Source organism: Pyrgilauda ruficollis, unplaced genomic scaffold (genome assembly GCF_017590135.1).
Source record: "Pyrgilauda ruficollis isolate IOZ18807 unplaced genomic scaffold, ASM1759013v1 scaffold22, whole genome shotgun sequence".
NCBI lineage: Eukaryota > Metazoa > Chordata > Aves > Passeriformes > Passeridae > Pyrgilauda > Pyrgilauda ruficollis.
Window position 1 is genome coordinate 197327 of NW_024521428.1, and position 19588 is coordinate 216914.

The following is a 19588-nucleotide window of genomic DNA, read 5'->3' on the forward strand; positions in this document are numbered from 1 at the left end:
GCTGCACTCCTGGGGCCAGTGCGGGGTGCACACACTGGCATGACTGACAGCAGCTCTACCAAGCCCTTGTGCAGATGCAGAACGCAAATGTAATATGCTTTCCTTCTCTGACAGTAAGTTAAAGACACTTCTCCCTTCCTTCCTGTCTTAATGACTTCATTTTTCCTCTGCCCCCTTACTTATCTGTGCCCCATCACTCCTGTATTCCCCACGAGGATTCCATGGGTGACAGCAACCCCTCCACCAAAGGCAGCTCCCCCATGACTCATCCCTGTCGTTTGCTGGAGTGCAGCACCGATGGCATTGACCAATCCAAGGTTTCCCCTGGCCAGGCACTTCCCCCAAGGAAGCTCACCCTTAACTAAAGCCAGTCCTGTCCTTTCCGGTGCCCTTTCTGAGAGGGGTGGGCAGCTAGCACCAGTGCAGCCCCACTCCCTGGCAGCACTCCTTGCTCACGGGCTTTTCTGCATACACGTGTGTGTCACACAGGAGGTCACAAAGCTCAGAATCCTGTGTGCAAGACTATTCCTGTTGCCTTTGTAAAAGCACTGCATTGCATCTTGTCTGGTGCAAAAGAGCCATTTGTGTTGGAAACAGCTTTCAGTGACTCCCTGGCCAAGTCAGCAGGATGCTGGCTGTCTTTCTCTGGAGCTGCTGGGGTCTCCCTAGGGAGCAACGAAGAGACCCAAGTAGAGGTGGGCTCACCTGCAACTGACATGTACTGTAAACCTGGGGGACTCACACAGGCTGTCAGGCACGTGCTGCAAGGGGACCACCTTGGTACAAGCTCCTCGGTGTTCTGGCTTGTGGCCCCTTTGTGGCACCGTGGGGCAGGTGGTGCTGCTTGGTGGCTGAGAAAAATCAAGTGTTTTTCTGAAGGGAGGATAGACACCCACGCCCCAGTGAATGGAAATACATCTGTGACCACTTGGAAAGTTATTTTTGCTACATGAAAGGCTGGGGCACGAGGACAGGGCCTTCTCCAGACTGTAGCACCTCTTGGCTTTCCTTCCAGTACAGCTCATTTATTTGGTTTGGCACCAACTAACCAAGCCGTGTAGCTGCCAGGTTCACCATGTATAAGGAGCTGCTGATGTCAGGAAGAGCTTTTGGCTGCAGGAAAGCCCTGCAGATGTTGTCCAGGTGGTTCTGCTCTCGATGAGCATTTAGAAACAGTCAAACCATGTAACAATTTTACAATTATTATTTTTCTTTCAAAACACGGCCTAAATTTCAATCAGGCACTGGAGCAGAAGCACAGGGTGACATGCAGTATGAAGGCTGTGTGAGGTGTGCGGTATGTGCTGGCAGCAGGGCACACAGAAATGCCAGAGGAACAGGACCTGGCAAAGTGTGGAGGGGACTGGCACGCCAGACCAGCTCGGAAGTAGCTGGCAGGCTCCTCTGTGCAGCATTTTGCACCATGCTGCTTGTCAGACAGCCAGCAAGGCTTAGCAGAGGGAGAAGTGCTGCCTGCCCACATTTAGATTCTAGTGGTTTCCACATTTCAGAATTTTGACTCAGGATCCAGCTGGGGCAAAAAGAGACTTGTGTCACCTCTCATGCAGATGACCTGGTGAGTTAGCTGTGCCTCACTAACTGTGCAAAGAATCACCACCCGTAGGTGCCTTTTCCAGAGGTGTCTATCAGCCAAATCAAGGTAAACACATCCAGATCCGCTCATGGACTCATGTTCCACCTTCAGATGCTCTGCACTGTGCTGCTGAATGGGAATCTCAGGCCTTGTCCAAAAACGGGTTTACCCTTCTCACCAGAGTTGCCCAGGGTACAACCTGCTCCTTCCCTCTCTTGCAGTTCCTTGGCTGTACACTGCCTAGAGGACACATGGACTCTGCTGACCATGCCCAAGCCTACCCAGGCCATGAGGAAAGGGGTTTTCCTCAGCCCACAAACTTGCTCAACCCACCAGGTGACCTCAGAGCACCCCTGAAGCCCATTATCAGAGGCTGCTCTTTTCCTTGTCAGTTTTTTGCTTTCACATCCCTTCCTGGCTTCTCTGCCACAGCCTTATCCTTGCCACCTTGCTGCCTCTTCCTGGCCTGTACCCACTCTCTTTCTCTGGACCTACACACCTCTTCTCCACAGGTAAGTTGTTAACTTCTCAAGATTTTGAAGAAATCCCAGTTGTGCTAAAAGAAGAACCGAGATTCTGACTCCTGTTCAGTCATTTCTTACCCCTAACAGGTTTTTATGTGGGAATTACTACAGGGTTTGCAGACCAGTTTTCCCTATTTTCTTTGCAAACCTCAGAGCCGCTTGCACTACTTGTTCACCTTGTTGTCTAATAGAGAGAGAAACCTCAGTCAAGTTGCCTTAATACTTATTTTATTTAAAGAATCAGAAACACAGTCATTGTAGTTCATTTGTACTCATATCTGCCAACATTTCCTAAACCACGTTAACATTCATGTATAACAAAAACATTTTCTGAGCTGTGCAAAGTTCAAAGGAACTGTTCAATTACTTGAACCCATTTCTAGAATAACAAATCTGGCATTTTACAAACTGAGGCCACCAGAAGGAATCTTTTCTCCGCCCTGTTGCAGGAGATGGAGATGCCCCCTCCTCCCTCTTCCTGGCATGACAGGCAAAAACGAGACCACAGTATGAGTCAAACCTCTCTCAGTCCAGGACTTCCTGAATGGCACTGGGTCATGTTTTTCTATCACTGGGCTGTATTAAGTTGACCTTAATACTTGTGCTCCTGGCATGGAAGTGATTTGTCCAAGAAGATCACTCAGTAACCCAAACTGTGATAAGCAATAAAGAGGGCCCAGAAACAGCTGCTATCAAAACAGAACACCTCCTCCCCCCTGTCCCCATATTTTTCCTAGAAGAAAAATATGACTGGAAGGGTTGTCGACCATTCAAAAAATCATCATCCTCCTTGCAAAATGTATTTTAAAGCACTGATTTAATGATATGACATCTGCATGTTTTCCTTGATCCTCACACTCCAGCTTTTGTCCTGTTAGAGTTAAGCATAAAACAGTGGAAATCTGGAACCATTTTAGATCTGGCTAAACAGAATAGGCAGCATGCAAGTTGTCATCCTGTTTTGTTTTTCTGACTGTAGTAAATACACCACAGAACAGAATTTTAAGAGCATTTTAACGACTGTAAGTTGTCAGAAAAAAATCTCATCTCTGACAGATCTAAGCCAGAATTTTTTTTGGAATCAATAACACCCATTTTGGCATTGCTGACTGCCTAACTGTGCAGTTTACTGTTTGAGGTGCAATGACACCAGTTCTGACCTGGACCAAATAAGTGGAACAGATATGGCTCTAATCTCAAACAAGTCTTTCCAGAAGACGTTTCTTCAGTCTCTTATTGGTTATAAAAAGGCAATTTCCTCTTAACAGTAACTAAATTTTTAGTGACTGACTCATTACAATCTGGAATATCAACAAATGCGGCAACATCAAGTATAAAAAGAAACACCCTGAAAGTGATGCCTCCTGGTTTGAAGGTGCTATACTTGGCCACGAACTGTGTTTCTGGAATTGGTTTGTTAACATGTGACAGCAAGAAGAACTTATTTTACAGAGAACAAAGTCACAGAGCTGAACTTAAACATGAATGCTCACTTACATGGGTTTTGATATGTACTACACACAGCTTGAATGAAAACAAAACTTACACCTTCGCATATGAAATACTGGTAACGCAGTGATGATGTTCACCCACCAGGCCTCTTTGTTTTAATAAGATCATCTCCAGGTTACAGTGCCTCTGACACTTCTAAACACCCACCACATGTGGGCTTTGGCAAACAGCCAGCTGCTGTCAGAGGCAAGGTATGGATACAGTTATAAAAGGCCTTTCAACACAATTCACTCCTCAAGAACCGATGTCTTTTTAAATACTCTCAACAACTGCATTATGACCTTTTTTTCTCATTCCTTTTCATACAAATTACTGGCTAAACTCACATTTATTGCACCTTTAAGTCCCTGGTAGATGGAAGCTTATATTGCCTGATACAGTTTGTATTGTAGCTTGACGACATTAAGAAATCCAACAGTCTCCAGAACTGTACATTTCTACAGTAAGAAATCACATTTCCATAACACTAATTACTGCTGTCGCAGATCAGCTCTTGTCTCCGTCATGCAACGACAGAGGAAAACTCCACGGTCCCTGCGTGTGCTAGAACCTGCAGTGTTCTTCTTATTGCCACGAAAAAGTCAATTAAAATGACTCCTCTGGGAATTACTTCCAATTCTGGAGTCATTATCACTCTCCAGACAGAACGCTGTGCTTCAGCATGGGTCTTCAGCCACTCTAAATATGTAGGAGAGAGCAAGCATGTGTATGTTCCACAGGTGGCCCCCCCAGGTATATTTATCGGTGACCATGCAGCTTTTTCTCTTTTCCTCTATGATGCAAGAACAAGCAGTCTGATCTCTATCTTCAGGTATGTTTTTAATTTCATATGTTGAATGCAAATCTTGTTGCAGCCTCTCTGTTTAACCAAATCTTTAACAATTAAAAAAAATAGCACCAGATGTATGAAAAAGAGGAAATGTCTGATCTAGTAGGAATATATATAAAGTAGAGCAATTCTTACAGTAAAAAGGTACGTTGTACAAAAAAGCAATGGAAAGTGATACCGAAGGACAAAAATCCATGCTGCATATAATACGGGCAGAAGACAGGCAAAAGGGATTCTGCTCAAATAACCACAGTTTAATGGTGGAGCCGTGCTTCCTCCAGGACCTCCCTGGCAGCAGTGCCAGGACACGGGGTGGTGTGGCACTCTGAGTACTGAACACCGACACACACCAACAAACCTGCGCAGCGTATCTTTGAGGTATATAGAAAGCATGACATTAACATTTTTGACTCCTCATTCTTACTTGCATAATGATGCACTGATCTTTAGCTGGGGTTTTCTCCACCCTCCCCTCTTCTTCCCTTGGTAAAAACAAAATCCCAGTTTAGAGCTTCCTAGCACACCTCCTTGAACTCTCAAATCCATCTTGCATAGGCCAGTAATAAGAACACTGCAGCTCTGACAAATAAGTTACAGCAATATAACAGCTTTCCTCTTAATTTTTTTTAAAGATATCTTCTCTATAATTTACACAAAAGGTTAACAGCCAGAGTTTAGGTTACTACAGTCCAGATGGGCGTCCTTTCAGTCTGTGATTCCAGGTGGAAGGCACTACTTCAACATACCACTGTATGCACCGCACACGGTCTCGGGAGCACAGCGGGACACTGTGTCTCCAGAGCTGCAGACTGAAGGGCCTGGGGGAAGTCTTTGGAAATAAAAATGGCAGTGGTTATCAGTCCAGTTTCTCTTTGCTGTCTCTTCTTGTGCTATGCAGTTTCCCCTGAAAGCTCCTCAGTTGAGAGAGCGGCGATTTGTCCTCAGAAGCTCTCGACAAAGCTCCCGGGGAAGAGGCCTGTCCTGCCGTTCCTCTGCAACGTCCCCTTGTACCAGCCATCCTCCCGCTTCTTGTGCACAAACACAATGTCACCTTCCTTCAGTTCGATCTCCGCCTCGCTCTGCGGTGGGTATGGCACCACAACGCGGTACCTTTGGAGAGAAAAATGTGCAAACACTTGGTTAATCTGCACTTGATGGGAGCAGCTGGGCACCAGTACCAGAGGTCTTGGGAAAAAAAAAACAACTTTTGGAAATATCAGTAAGTTACATTTTCACACACTAGTTGTATGCAATGCAGCTACATTTTCTACTAAAACTGAGTAAGATGTAAATTTCTTGCCAGCTTGGTTGGACAATTGACCAGGATGACTCTGGAACCAGTCCATGAAAGCAGAAATGTCTTGTCAAATGGGTGGACCACTCATGGTATCTCTGCTCCCAGCTGTGTGCTGAGCCTGTGCCAGGACTTGGCTGCTTTATCCTAGTGTTGCATCTCTGCTGTAACACGTCTTATTCAGCTCTGTGTTTGCTCCATCCAAAAATCATAGAGTCATAGAATGACAGAACAGTTTGGGCTGGAAGGGACTTTAAAGGTCACCTAGTTCAACCCCTTGGCTAGAGGCAGGGACATTTTCAACTCAAGCAGGTTGCTCAGAGCCCATGTGTCAACTGCATAAATCAGCTTGGTGTCATCTGCAAACTTCCTGAGGATGCCCTCAATCCCACCATCTATGTTATTGATGAAGGTATGGAACAGCACTGGTCCCAGAGTGGACCCCTGAAGAACACCATGCGTCACCAATATCCATTAGGACATTGAGCCACTGATCACTACCCTCTGGATGTGGCTGTCTAACTAATTCCTGATCCACTTAACAGCCCACCCATGAAATCTATCCTTCTCCAATTTAGAGAGATGTTGTGAGATGTTACAGAAGTCCAGATATATGATATGCTCTCTTCCTTGTCTACTGATGGAAAATGGGGTTTGCAATGCTCTCACCGCCTGTGACACCAGCAGATGTTAGCTAAAGCAGTTCACATTTTTCTTCTTATAATATGTCTTGAGAATGTACTTTGAGTCCCTCAAACCTGGAAGGGAAGCTAAAATGGAGAGGTATCAAGTGACTTTCAAAGCACTCTCCAAACCAACGGGGAGCCCCAGTCCTGAACCATTCCCAGGGCTCTCTGGGAACTTAGTTGTCAAGTGTCACTTCATTTCAATGAAGTAATGATGTGTCTGAGCCTGATACAGCTATTCTGCACTCAGAGCTTATCAGCAGGCGTCCTTCTGAGAGCACAGACCAGGCCATTTTATATCAACGCACTTGTATGCAGAGCAGGGAATATATTTCTACTGCATGGTTGTTTTTTTCCTTCAGCACTTCTGCAGTCATCTGGCATTTGGTTAACAGTCAATAAATGTCTTGCTAATTGCAAAGTAATGAATATAGTAAGATAGTTAAAAGTTGCCAATTGATTACCTAAAGTCCATCTCCTGAGAATTAATATGTTCACAACTGCTGCCTGACCGGCAGTGCTTGAGTCCTGTTTGTAACAAGGTGAGTACTTATTTAAGATAATACCCTGCCCCTGGGGACTTTAACACGCCCTGGAGGCTGTGGACCATGCCCTGAGGCCATCCCCAGTGAGACAGTACTAAAGCAAGGGGCTCTCCAGTGGCAGTCACCCATTTTATTTGCAGATTTTGCTCAGGTGCCTAGTGACTTCAGCTCTCAAACTAGGCACTCCACTTTGGCATGACACTGGAAATATCAGCTTTTACTCTGTGTCTGGACATCTCCACAGCCAAACAACCCATTGCTTGGAAAAGCAGTAAACTCCATTTGGAGCAGGGCTTCTGTTCTAATACCTGACCATGGCTATTTTATCTTGACAGAGCAACATAGTTGTGGAAAATATATGTGTTCAAGTGCCATCAAAAATTTGCTGATCCTCTCTGTACCTTGGTTAATAAATCTAGTTGTCACTTCCTTCCTCTGCGGAAAAGCAAATAACAGGGGTTGAAACGTGTGCAGGAAAATGGTCTATCAAGCTATCATCTGTGGAACTGCTACACTTATAATATGAAGCTTTGCCAATTACACTCATTATGCAAATGAATGCACACATTATTTCAAACACTCTGCTGCAGTGTTGATTAATTAAATTATCAGAGTGGAACAATTTCAGCTAAGATGATGCCAAGTTTCAGATCTCACTACTCTTATGCACAATCACAGCACATCGGAGCTCTGCATCAGGAACTCAAGAGGCCTTGAGAAACAAAAAAGGTTGGACCTCAACATTATTTGAGTGCTGTGGAGGTACTCACAGACTATTCTGGCAAGTCAGAAAACAGAAACTCAGAAAAAGGTGGTGTCTTGGGCAGGGTCACTCTGAAGACCCAGCTGGGACTGCCAGCACCTCATGTTATACCAAAAGCACAAAGATATCCTTTTAAAGCAAAACTACATCCTCAGAGTGATGAGCTGCTAGTCCCTAAATGGTTCACAAGAGGAGGCAGGTGACCACACTCAACAGGAATGTGCCCACTGTCATAAAAGGGGCTCTACACAGCATCTTCTTAGCAATTTAGAGAAATAAATCTCAGTCACTGCATTACAAAATGAGGCACTTTCCCCCATTCAGGAAACCCTAAACGCTATGGTTTAAATTTAATTAACTACAGTACCTCACAAGATAGTACCAAAGAGGTTTTTGATAGAATAACAAAATACTAGCTACAAAAGACCTTGCAAATCAGTTAAGAACTCCTGTGTGAGAGACGGAAAAAGATGCGATGCCTTTTCCCACGAGAGGTCTGAAGCAGAGCCTGGGAGAGGCAGCCCGGTGGGGGCTGCAGGGACAGCATCCCGGCACTGCGCTGGCACGGGGAGCTGTGCCGCCCCTCCACACCTCCAGGTGGCACCTCAGCCCCGCTTATCCTCGAGAATGGAATCCCAAGGACAGCTATTAGCTGTGTTTTTTTGGCAGAAAAGGTCTCTTCTCCCAGACATCCTCCCTCACTCCCAAAAAGGTAGTCCGGGATACTTCTATTTATATCTCCACTTTTAATTTCCCCTTTTCTCCCCTTTTCAAAAAGATGCTATAAAATTGTAGGTTTTCCTATACCAAACTGTCGCTTGGCATTTTAGATGAATCTCAGTCTTCTCAATTTTGTCTGTGTCACATTCCACCTCTAAATTACCAACTTTCAAAATGCTGGGCAACAATTATGATGACAAGTGTGGCAACCACCTCTGACCACCATTAACAATATTTGGTGTTTTCTGTTGTAAATTGTGTAAATCTGTCTATAGTTACAATTCTGACAAATGTTAATAATTTTGGCCCAAATTCTCCGCAGCAGTTGGCTGTATTGGGCTGAGGGTCCAACATACAGCCCAATGGCCTCATCACTTCCAAGAATAACATGAGGGGTTATGCAGCACCAGCAGGACCCATATGAGCACTTCCACAAACTGCTCTCAGGTCCTGTATTTGGGAGCAAAGACCTGTCCTGTGGTCCCACTGGTCTGTAAGGGATGGTGTTCCTTCCGAAAACCATCCACTCACAGCCAGGTTTAAAAACATTCAAACCACCCCAAAATGGCACATGTTTAGGCTTGTATGACCACTGAAAGTAAAATCCCTGCTGATTCATGCTCCAAGCTGTCCTTGCTCTGTGGGACCTCAGAGGCTGCATTTCCCTTCCTTTCTTAGTACTGGGCCCCTCTTGTATTTTTCTCTTAGGGGACAGACTTGATGTTTGTCATCCCCACTGCTGGCTGCTGTGGCATCCTTGGATTGGGCACTTCATCCCTGGAGGCTACTGTCCAGGATGGGCAGTGGCCTGGGAAGGGTCCTTGGTACACAAGAGATAATACCAGAGGAGAGGCTGCAAGTAGTATCAGCAAGGACAGGGGATGGGTTTTTCCTAGGCAGGGAAACCCCAGGGAGCTGGAGAGTGGGGTAAAGTAAGGGACGAGGTGGAGGAAGAGGGAAGCTGATGGGAGAAAAACTGTGAGCAGAGGAAGAAACGTGACTGTGATGAAAACAGAAAGCCCTGATAGAAGGTGTGGGCATGGCTGCTGAGGGGGGAAGCTCTGCTGAGTCTGGGAGAGCAAAAAGCCTTGGTGGGAGGGAGCCTGGGGCAGGGACATGACATCCCAAGAAGCAGGAGACTGCATCAGTAGAAGCTGGGATTGAGGCTGAGGGTGGGATGGGCACCTTGGCAGCAATTACCTCACTGAGCTGGGAATAGGTCCATCCTCTGCTGTCAGCAAAGACCTTGCAATCCCTCTGTCCCCTGTCTTCATAGCACTTGTTTTCACAGCCAAAAGAAACACCTCTCCCACCCAGCCCTCCTTTTGCTACTCCTACTGAAATCTGGAAGGTGCAAATAAGACTCCTAACCTCAAACAGATGTCACCTGATGGAAGCTCTGGTTTTGTTTCTTTTAAAAAAGCAAAATGATTAAAAATATCATGTGTAGATACATAAAGAAATCTACAACCTTACAAGAACGCCAAGTGTTTCACACCCATGCATCTGAGATGAAGAAAAAGGCAAATAAAATTGTCCATGACTTTAGTTCTGCTTGCAATATAATCTTTCATTATATGATTGCATACTATTTTTCCCGCAGGATGCCTGCTTCATTTAGTGCACAAGATGCTGCTCTGGATGTGAGTCAAGGCTCTGACATGGGAGCCATCCCACCTTTTGTAGAGGTTGGAATATCTCTAGCAAGTGACCATGATGAAATGCACTGAGTAGTGCAGATGTGGGGAAAGTGGCTTCTCTGACTCCTTCAGCTGCAAAGCCTCGTGCCACACTTTCCACAGAGAGAGACTCATCTCATGCACACTGGCTGCGTAGGAGTCCTGTCTGGACTGAATGACTCATACAAGCCCTCTGTCACTGTGCAGGCACGCACTGAACAGTATTGATCAGAACTGATCAGTAATTAATGGCTGAACTCAGCCATGGACACTAAAAAAAAAAACAACAACCCAAAATACTCACTGAGTAAATATGTGTATCTGGAACGCTGATGGAACTAGACTAGAGCAACTTAAGAAAATGTGCAATGAGGTAAATTAGGTCTGCAGGGCTAACCTCCAATTTGATCCCATTTAGAGTTCTTGAATTTGGATGCTTAATGCAAATTCTTGTTTCTCAAAGTATCATGCACTAAGGACAGGTCTAGTCCTGTGACTCCAACAGTCTCTTATGAATTAGGGATATGCAGTTTTGGAAGCAATGCATAATCAGTGCCAAAGGACCATCTAGCCCAGTTAACCATTGCTCTTGTTTACCAGTGAAGCTTTTTCATCCTTTCGCTGGCAAATTGCAAGGATCTGCATGGCACCTCTGTACACTACAAGCCAAAACCTGCTTCTCCATAGTATGGGGGCTGAATCAGCAGCCTTAGAAGAACAAGTCTTAATTGGGTCTTTTACCTTTCTGCTGGAAATATATTAGGATTCAATTTCTGAGACGGTTGATGGTTGATTCCCAGTCCTAAGGCAGGCATACCTACTCAGAGAAGCACTTAACCACGTGAATACATGTCACTGTTCAGTCAGAAATTACTCCTTGGGTCATTTCTCTAGTATCACTTTCCAGGAATGAAAAGAGCCCTTCCTCTGCTTTCCTTTTTGGCAAAGAAGACATATGAGCACAGCAAAATTGAAGTCAATGGGCGTTAAGCACATGCTTGAATGCTTCCTTGAATTGGGAGCTCAATTTCTAATGTGGCAGTGATTTGTAGAAAGATACATAGAAACATGGAGGGATCTATTTTAAAGGTTAAACTTACTGCTCCCATCTTATTCTGCAGCACTGTTGTGGTTATAACTGGGTTGAAGACTGCACAAAAACCATAGAAACGCAGCACAGATATGCCAGTCGTGACAATAAGTCTGGCCACAGCTGCTTTATCACAATATAACATGGCAGAGTTAGTGCCAGCTACTATAAAAGAGTCAACAACGCGTGACATGTTTTACTCAGGTTCGCCTCTGGGAACAGTGCCAGGCAGCGAGGGGAACATGACTCATGCACACACACATGCACACTCAACTCTCCTGTTTTGCTTAATGTACAGTCACATTTTCTTGAAGGGGGTGGCAAGGGAAGTATTTTGTTTTGGTGCTGCCAGGCACACAGCACACCCCTCCTGTGAGCCAACAGCGTGGTGGGATGTGGGCAAGGCTCTGGCCCAGTGCCTGCCTCACCACAGTGTGTCCCTGTACTGGTCCTGTTTCTCATACCAGCAGAAACTGGATGGAGCTGTAGGTGGAAAAGAGTGTGTGGGGCACACACAGCCTGATGGGGTATTCACTTGGCAGTCAATCACTGCCACATGAAGTGACAAGGATACCACCTGGGAAATTTCTCTGCTCTGCTGCTTGGATTGCTGGATGCTTTATGGCAGAGAGCATCTGAAGGAATGTGGTTTTATAAACTGGTAGTGGAAACTACACCCAGAAGGCAGAGATGGTCTCTGACTATCCTAGCAAACTAGACGAATTTGAAAGCTAAATGACAGGAGAGCTAGGAGCAATTTCCTTCCTAATCCAGTCACCCATAGCCAGGCTTTGGAATATCAAGAAGAAGATAATTGTTTTCCTCTCTCTGTAAAAAAAACCCCACAAAACAAACAACCAAAAAAGACTAAGAGTGCAAACATTAACAGCACCTCCAAGAGGGTGACGCTTGCTTCACCTTTCTGTCTACCTGGCTGCAACTCCCAGAAGGTCTGCACTGTCAGGCAGCAGAATAGGCAATTCATCCCTTAAATATGAGTGAGTGCAAGCAATCAGAGCCCTTTAATGCACCTCCTGGTGCACTGGGTTTGATCAGTAACCTGGATGTGGCGAGTGCTGGAGCTGCAAGCCAACCTCTATAGGAAATGTAGCAGTGCTTTGCTGCCTGCATGAGCCTCACTTTGAATGCCGTAAATATTAAGGAATGTGCTACTTCTTCCAACCTTTCAGTGCTCTGTTTCTGTGTGCACAGATGGGCGTTGGGAGACAGAAAGCCAAGTACAGCTAAGTGTACTGAAATGCTTTGCAGCTTTTTAAAATTTCTTCCAGCATCTGAATCTGTTTATCTAACCCTTTTTTCCCTCTCCTCCCTTTTCTTTCTCAGAGAATTGCTCCTACTGTGCGTATGAAATGCACCAAAATTCAAACAAGCAAAATATGGAGCTGAGTGACGCTGAATGCAAGTTGCTCCGTTGCCAGATGTGAAAAGAACAAGAGGTTTGAAAACCGTAATTTGTTTAAAAAAAAATATAATTTGGTACTTCTGAGAAATTTGATGATTTAATGAGCACAGATGGATGTGGGATGAATTTCTAGCAGACAAGTGTTTAATGTATCTGCTCAGATTATTCCAGGACTAAGCATTATCCTTCCTAGTGCATGAAGGTAATTAATATTTCCCATTATGGACATGAAAAAACCCATATGATCAGTTAAGGAATGCAGATACACCAATGATATGGAAGTTAATTCATAAATCAATTAAAGAATCTTGCCTGCTGTGTATAATTATGGTTACTTCAATTATAGCTTATTTTCAGATTTAAGACTCAGGAATCAAAATACGTAAAATCAGAGGAAGTTCCTTATCATCATACACTGCAGCTGGAAATATTTACTCAGTTTTAGCACTCTAAATCTATTTGCTCCTGATTCCCGCACAGCTAAGAGGATCCAGGTAACCTTCGTCTCTCTGGTTTTATTCTGCCACTTAAAATAGTCATCAGTTAAATGTTTCCCTACCTGGACCACCTGAGGTGGACTGAAAAATTCGTAGGGTATGGGAGTAGCCCTGGCATATTACACAATGTGTCTGGAGTTCTCTATAGTGAAGCTTTGAGAGCAGCATATTAACATCCAGCTCTGGAGACGTCAGGGGCTGTACTCCTCAGCTTCCCTTCATGGTTACATTTAACTAAAGGTGCAGCAGCCCACTGATTCAGTTACACTGGTACTAAATCTGGTTTATATTGATTTAACTTTTCTTATAGCATTAATCTGAACTGATGTAGACCAAATTAAGTGTGCCTAAATAGGGATTGGTTTTTCACTCCTTTTACTAAATTACTTTTTCATGGATTTTAAGAGCAAGAGACTACTGTGATAGTCTGTTCTCACTGCCTTCATTACAATGCTGAAGGACTTGCCTGTATTTATTTCTGCTTCAAGTCTAACAGCTGCACCTGAACAAAAGCATCTCTTTCAGAAAAAATGCCAAATCTAGTGTAAAAATATTCCCATGCCTATCCTGACTGCAGTCTCTTACAGACTGTTACCATGCATCCCTACACTCTTTACCAGGTATGCCAGAGTGACCTGTGACTCTCATTGCAAGTATATAGTTTTAAATCTTCCATTTTTCTTAAGATGCTTCTCTGAGTCCACTTCACTTTGCATTAGATTTGCCTCTTCTGAAATATACTGTTACTTTGTTTTCACCTGACCAGGAGCTGAACTAGCTCTGCACCAACAGATCTGCCCTACCCATCACCCACTTCGCACTTCAGTCCTCATTCTGCAACAGCAAAGGTTTTATGTCGACAGTTCAGGTCCAGGACCCCACTCCTGTTGGGCTGCACTACATACATTAATAACCATTTTCTAGTGATTTCTTACATAGAGTTAGATTTGATGCCAGTGAATCAATGTCCAATACACTTACTATCTGCTGGGTTGGTTGTGTAGAGTTTACTCAGGAAGGGGTTTTATGGTAACAAACCAGATGCCTTAGAAAAGTTTATGTTATGGTGTCACTGTCACCTTCTCAACTGAATTCCAACCTGCATTGAGTAAAACACTGTATTTGGACAGTCCTGTAATGTCTCTCATTATGCATCATCTGCTTCATGATCCCAGCAGGATTCAGGGTCAGGTGCCTTGCCCAATCCATTCCCTTCAGCCTCTTTCATATACTCAGACAAAACTAGTTTCTTTCCAACTTCTGTGATTTTAATGTTATTTCAAAATTGTTTTAAATACCAGTTCAAGTGTTTTCCCTGAACAGCTTTTTGAAAATTCCTCAATGGTTTTGTAAAGATATGTTTTTCTCAATCACCTTCTGAGTTAAAAGCATTTCAACAGCACTGTAGCTGTGTATTATTTATTCCCTTCCCAGTCTTCAAGCTGCAGTCTTGTAGAAAACATTTACCTGAAGCCAGTGTGACTCTGCACATAGAGACCTATCTCTTTTCTGCAACCCCCAGCTCTTTTCTGGTCAGTTATCCCTCTCTCCACCTGCTTTTGTATTTTGGTATTCCTATTCTTCTTTTTTCAGGTTTGCAAAGTCAGTTAATCTGAGGTACCAAGGTAGAGAGCAGGCTGCTGAAATGAACTCCAGAATCACTGGTACATCCCCCTCTAGAAATGAGCTACATTTTTGGTAACAGGTCACTGAAGATGGTATCTGTATGTATTCTAAACAAGAAGAATTTGAAACAGTCTTTGGTATTGCAGAACAGGACAGATGGGACATAATATGCCAATTTCTTTAACTTATTCCTTAAGTTAAAATACTGGAATTCCATTTAAAATGTGGCATTTGCCAACAGCATTTACACCATTTGGGCTTAGAAAGCACTGCTGTCCTCCACATTTAGACCAGAGCTGTGGAGTGTCATGGACACGTGCTCTTAAACACTTTAAACTTGCACGGTGTACCAAATTATTTTCAATGGGCAGAGATGCATGTAAGCCCTGTCTTCCTAAAAGACAGCTGAGACATGTACAGTCAATCCACAGGACACCAAAACTGCAACAACTCCTGAGCAAATTAAACTTTCATCCCTCCTCCAATTGCTCCCTGTGGATGCAGGCAACCTCAGGAGAAACACTACTTACCTTTCCCGGGGCAAAGGCTTGGGTTCTGGCCGAATAGCTGCCATGGAAGAGAGGGGTGGCCTGGCAGGTGAAGGGATGGAAAAATTCAAATCCAAGGAGCCTGTTTTCCTGTGCAGAGGCTCCAGCCCCATGGCTCCTTGCATTTCACTCTCGATGGGGCAGGAGCCGGCTCTGCCGTGACTGGAGAGGGAGGACAGCTCAGGCCCCACTGCCCCTTGCAGAACTCCTTCAATGGCTGTCTGGGGGTCGTGAGTGGGGGACACAGATGGTGGGGAGCGTGACTTCTTTTTTGTTGATGCTCCTGCTAGAAGTTTCAAGAGCCCGCTCTTCTTCTCCTTCTGCAAAGGAACCAAACAAAACAAGGGCAGTGAGCAGACATACCAAGTCTCTTTGCTTTCGTTTTGGAGAACCTCAATGTGTGAGGCAGGAAACCTCTCAAAAGTGCCACAGAGTTGGATCCAGGTAGAACTTGAACTTCCTATAATAAAGATCCTATGAAAATCCCACCCCATTGAAAAAGGCATCAACTAATCCAGTAGAGTAAGGACCAAACATACTGCAAAGATTATCCCCATTTTCAAATCCATCCAGGCAGTGATCATGTGCCTTTTGAAAGACAGAGTGCAGCTACACTAGTGCAGCAAAGATACAAACTTCCCATGCAGAGAGGAGAGCAAGCAGAGTGCTGCCCTCTCTCTTCAAGGAGAAGCCTGTCCCTCAATATAGATACATCTCAAGTAAGAAACCCATGGCTAAAAACCTCTGCTGGAAAGCACAATGGGTTGAGGAGAGATTTCAGATCCCAGCCCACTGTAAGAGAAGCATTCATCATTACTGCCTCTTACTACCTGATGCAGATTTACAGTAGGGAGAATGGAGGCATAAGAATCTGGTTTAACAACTCTTTCCAGAACATGCTACCCTTCACATCCTGCATCACACAGCAATAACTATTCACGTCTCCCTCCCAGAAAGGGGTCACTTCCCCTCATGTGTTAAGGTAAAGACATCACCTTGATGTTTGAAGACAGACCACAAAACTCACAATTGGCAATTGCAGTGGCAGTGCATGGGAGGTTTCAAAGTTCTACAAGGGTTTCTGACACAGAGAAATTAAAAGATGATAATAGCACCCTTTCAATTAATGGGAAGAAAAAAGTTTAGCCTGCGTTCCTGAGGAAACCTTTTGGATTTTACAACAGTGTGAGAAATCCTGCTGCACATTTACCTCAAGCACACATAAATACTAAATACTATGTCCTTAATTTAAAGTTTTTTGGCTAGAGGTTTATATGTAGAAATTGGCCATCCTCTGGCACATGCTCCACAATGCTAGGTTAGAGCTGCAAACCAGCAATGCTGTGCAGTAAATTTTTCCATTTTTTCAAAATGATACAAGAAGTTTTGCAAAGGTCTATTAGATTTTTTCCTCTTTTGTCAGAAGTGCAAGCCATTACCCAAACTATCTTCAGAGGCTCAGGGCTGTGAAGTTTAGCTGTATTTGATAATTTGTTCAATAATAGGATCCCAGGGGATAAAATCAAACCCAGAAACAGCAAGACTTATGGAACAGAAACTTTCTCTATATATTCAAGTAGGAAAATTTGTTGGAAATACAAGCCAGTAATTTATTTATTTATTCTCTGTAGACAAAATGTCCCATGCAAGGTTTAAAATTATGCTATTTTATGTTCTGACTGCTGAACTAATTTCTCAGAGCAGCTTTAAAGAATAGAAAGTCTACAATAAAATGAATATAAGATTTTAGAAGATGCTTCGATTTACTACAGTAAATGTACTTGGAGTATCTGGTATCTCTGCTTCTAAAGTTCTTGTCTGCACTCTTTAACTGTCATGGACTGGTTAGAAAATAGAAATACCTTAGATGCCAAGACACAGAAGACATAAAACGAAGCACAGTTGTTGTCACAGAGCCAAAGTCCACTGATTTTTGAAGAGCAGAGTCTGAACTGTTGTCCTAGGGCGATCTGTGCATCCGGATCCTGGTCTCTTGCATACCACTGGTCATGTTTTAAAAGAGTGTTTTGCACTTACAGGATGAAAGGATGCATCCTGTCAAGATGTTCACCCAGGCAGAATCCACTGAAGCTAAGGCAGGCTGGCCATATGGCTCTACCAGGTCAAAAAATTAAATCAATTCCACTGGAAACAACAGAAAAGCAGACCAAATGCCCCTGATGAATATCTTCTTTTCCTGATGGAAAGGGACTGTATGGAAAGTGTGCATTCTGGAATTCATCTGAAACACCAGGAAAAACGCTGCAGTTTTTCTCTCACTGTCTAATTAAGAAATATTGTTGCTGTCATCATTATATAAAATTTTAAAGCTCTTCATGAAATTGCAAAACTCTTCTTTCCCTGTGGCACACTGAGACAATAGCTCTAATGATCCCAGCATCCTGTGTCAATATGCATTTGAAGGTGTCCAAAGGTCAGTGACAGAATACAATAGCCATTGTGGGGCTCTGGAGAAACGGCTATTGTGCAGCAGTGAGCACTTTGAGCCTCTTTAATTGGCAGTCTTGCAAATGCAAAGCAACTATGTGAACTAAAGCCCTGTATAACAAACAATTAATATTCCTATGTGGTAGCAGCTTTTCTAACTTTTGCTTCTAATTTAAATAACTTGGCAAATTTTCACTAGAAAAACCTTGTGCAACTTAGACCATTTAAGGCACAGAAGCAGAAATATTTGGAATGAAGGAAGTGCATATACTCACACCCATCTACACATTAAAAAGCAGATGAGTGTGACAGTCATTCAGTTTTGTCTTCAAAAACAGCTTCCACTCTACAGGGTTAGCCCTGGCATAAATTTCTACTCTTAAACTGCTATCCCTTAGAAAACAGAAAGCTATAATGAACTTGCTGATCTATCCTTTGTTCTACTTTAATAAAAGGAAAAATAAAAAATTGATTTTTAGCCCCTGCTGAGCATTTTACTGAACTTCTGAAACGAAGATCTGTGGTCTTGGAAGAGAGAAGATGACTTAATTCAATTGCTAAGCCTAGTCAAAACCTGAGCAGCACCATCCTTCAAGTAGTGGCCTTGGGCAAGAGACTTAGAGGTGACCTGATACCAACCACTTTGTGTGTGTGGAGATTAGACAATATGTGCAGCTCTTCTCCCTTTGAGTCTGGGTCTCAGCTGTCTGGTTATCACATGGCCAAATCCTCTGCTGACGCTGCTCACAGCATTTCAAGCAAAAGAAGCACTGTCAGGAACTGATAATTTACTGTGACGTCACCCATGAGAAACAGATTGGGTTTGAACCTTCTGTGATCAGCAGTTCAACCTAAACCACTACATGCCTCTCTCTGTCTGTAAAATGGGACTAAGCTGAAACTCCTCCTTGTGCTGTGGGAATTTGTTCATGATTCTAGTGTTACAAAGCTCTACATTTCTTGGGGAACAACCAGCTCTTTTCCATGGTTTTAATATTAAAAAAAAAAAGGGAATGGGATAGTAGCATGCAGTCCCAGAAGTGATTTATTGCAAATGTCCAAGTATTATGAATTCATTTAATATTTAGTGTAATAGCAGCCATCCTTCACAAGAAATTAATATTAATATGTCTATTCAAGACAGTCCTTCAGCAGTTTCAGTGTAAATCAATGAAGCATTAATGGACATAAATGCTGTAGAGAAATCTACACCGATTGGTTACCGACTGTGTTGCTTTTGAAAAGAGATAAGAAGTTTACAGGGGAGATATCTGATGACTTTCAGAAATGTTTTGAATTAAAAAAAATAGTTTACTTTTTTTTCCATTCACAGATGGTTATTTTATTGTTTTCTAGGAAATCTGTAATCTACTGAAACAGCTGTGTAATTATTGAGTTTTCTTTGTCTAGTAGCTACATTTCCAATTGACTGCAAACTGTGTTTGACATCCCCACCCCCTGAATCTGCCAAGGTCAGACCTTCACATCTGTGTTGATAGATGGATTCACAGTGTGGACAGCACTTCTCCCATCTCCTGGTTACTGCCCACATGTTTATATGAATTTAAATCATCACCTTTGTGTTGCTCAGGTTTTATTCTAGGACGTTCAGAGTCAAAACTTCCAAACCATTAATTTCAAAAGGATTCAAAGGAAAACAAAATAACAAAATTAGCCCTTACAAATAAATTCCAGGCTGTTTCTAGTTAAGAAAAAAACCAAAACTGACTGGGAACACAGACAGTATAGACAATTCAGAATTTTTTCTCTGGCACAGCTGACAGTGGAGGCTCTGTTCCTACGGTGTAGC

The 19588-nt window shown here is 43.4% G+C and overlaps 1 protein-coding gene across 1 annotated transcript in view; it reads right to left on the reverse strand.

Moving 5' to 3' along the window:
* Positions 1-2358: 2358 nt before the first annotated feature.
* The window catches only part of SH3RF3 (SH3 domain containing ring finger 3), a 92531-nt gene continuing 75301 nt past the window's right edge, over positions 2359-19588 (reverse strand). The window contains exons 9-10 of the mRNA XM_041468403.1: positions 15313-15650; positions 2359-5569 (exon numbers count right to left, since the gene is read on the reverse strand). Coding sequence (XP_041324337.1) covers positions 5401-5569; positions 15313-15650 — 507 coding nt within the window. The 3' untranslated portion in view covers positions 2359-5400. The remainder of the gene's footprint in view (positions 5570-15312; positions 15651-19588) is intronic.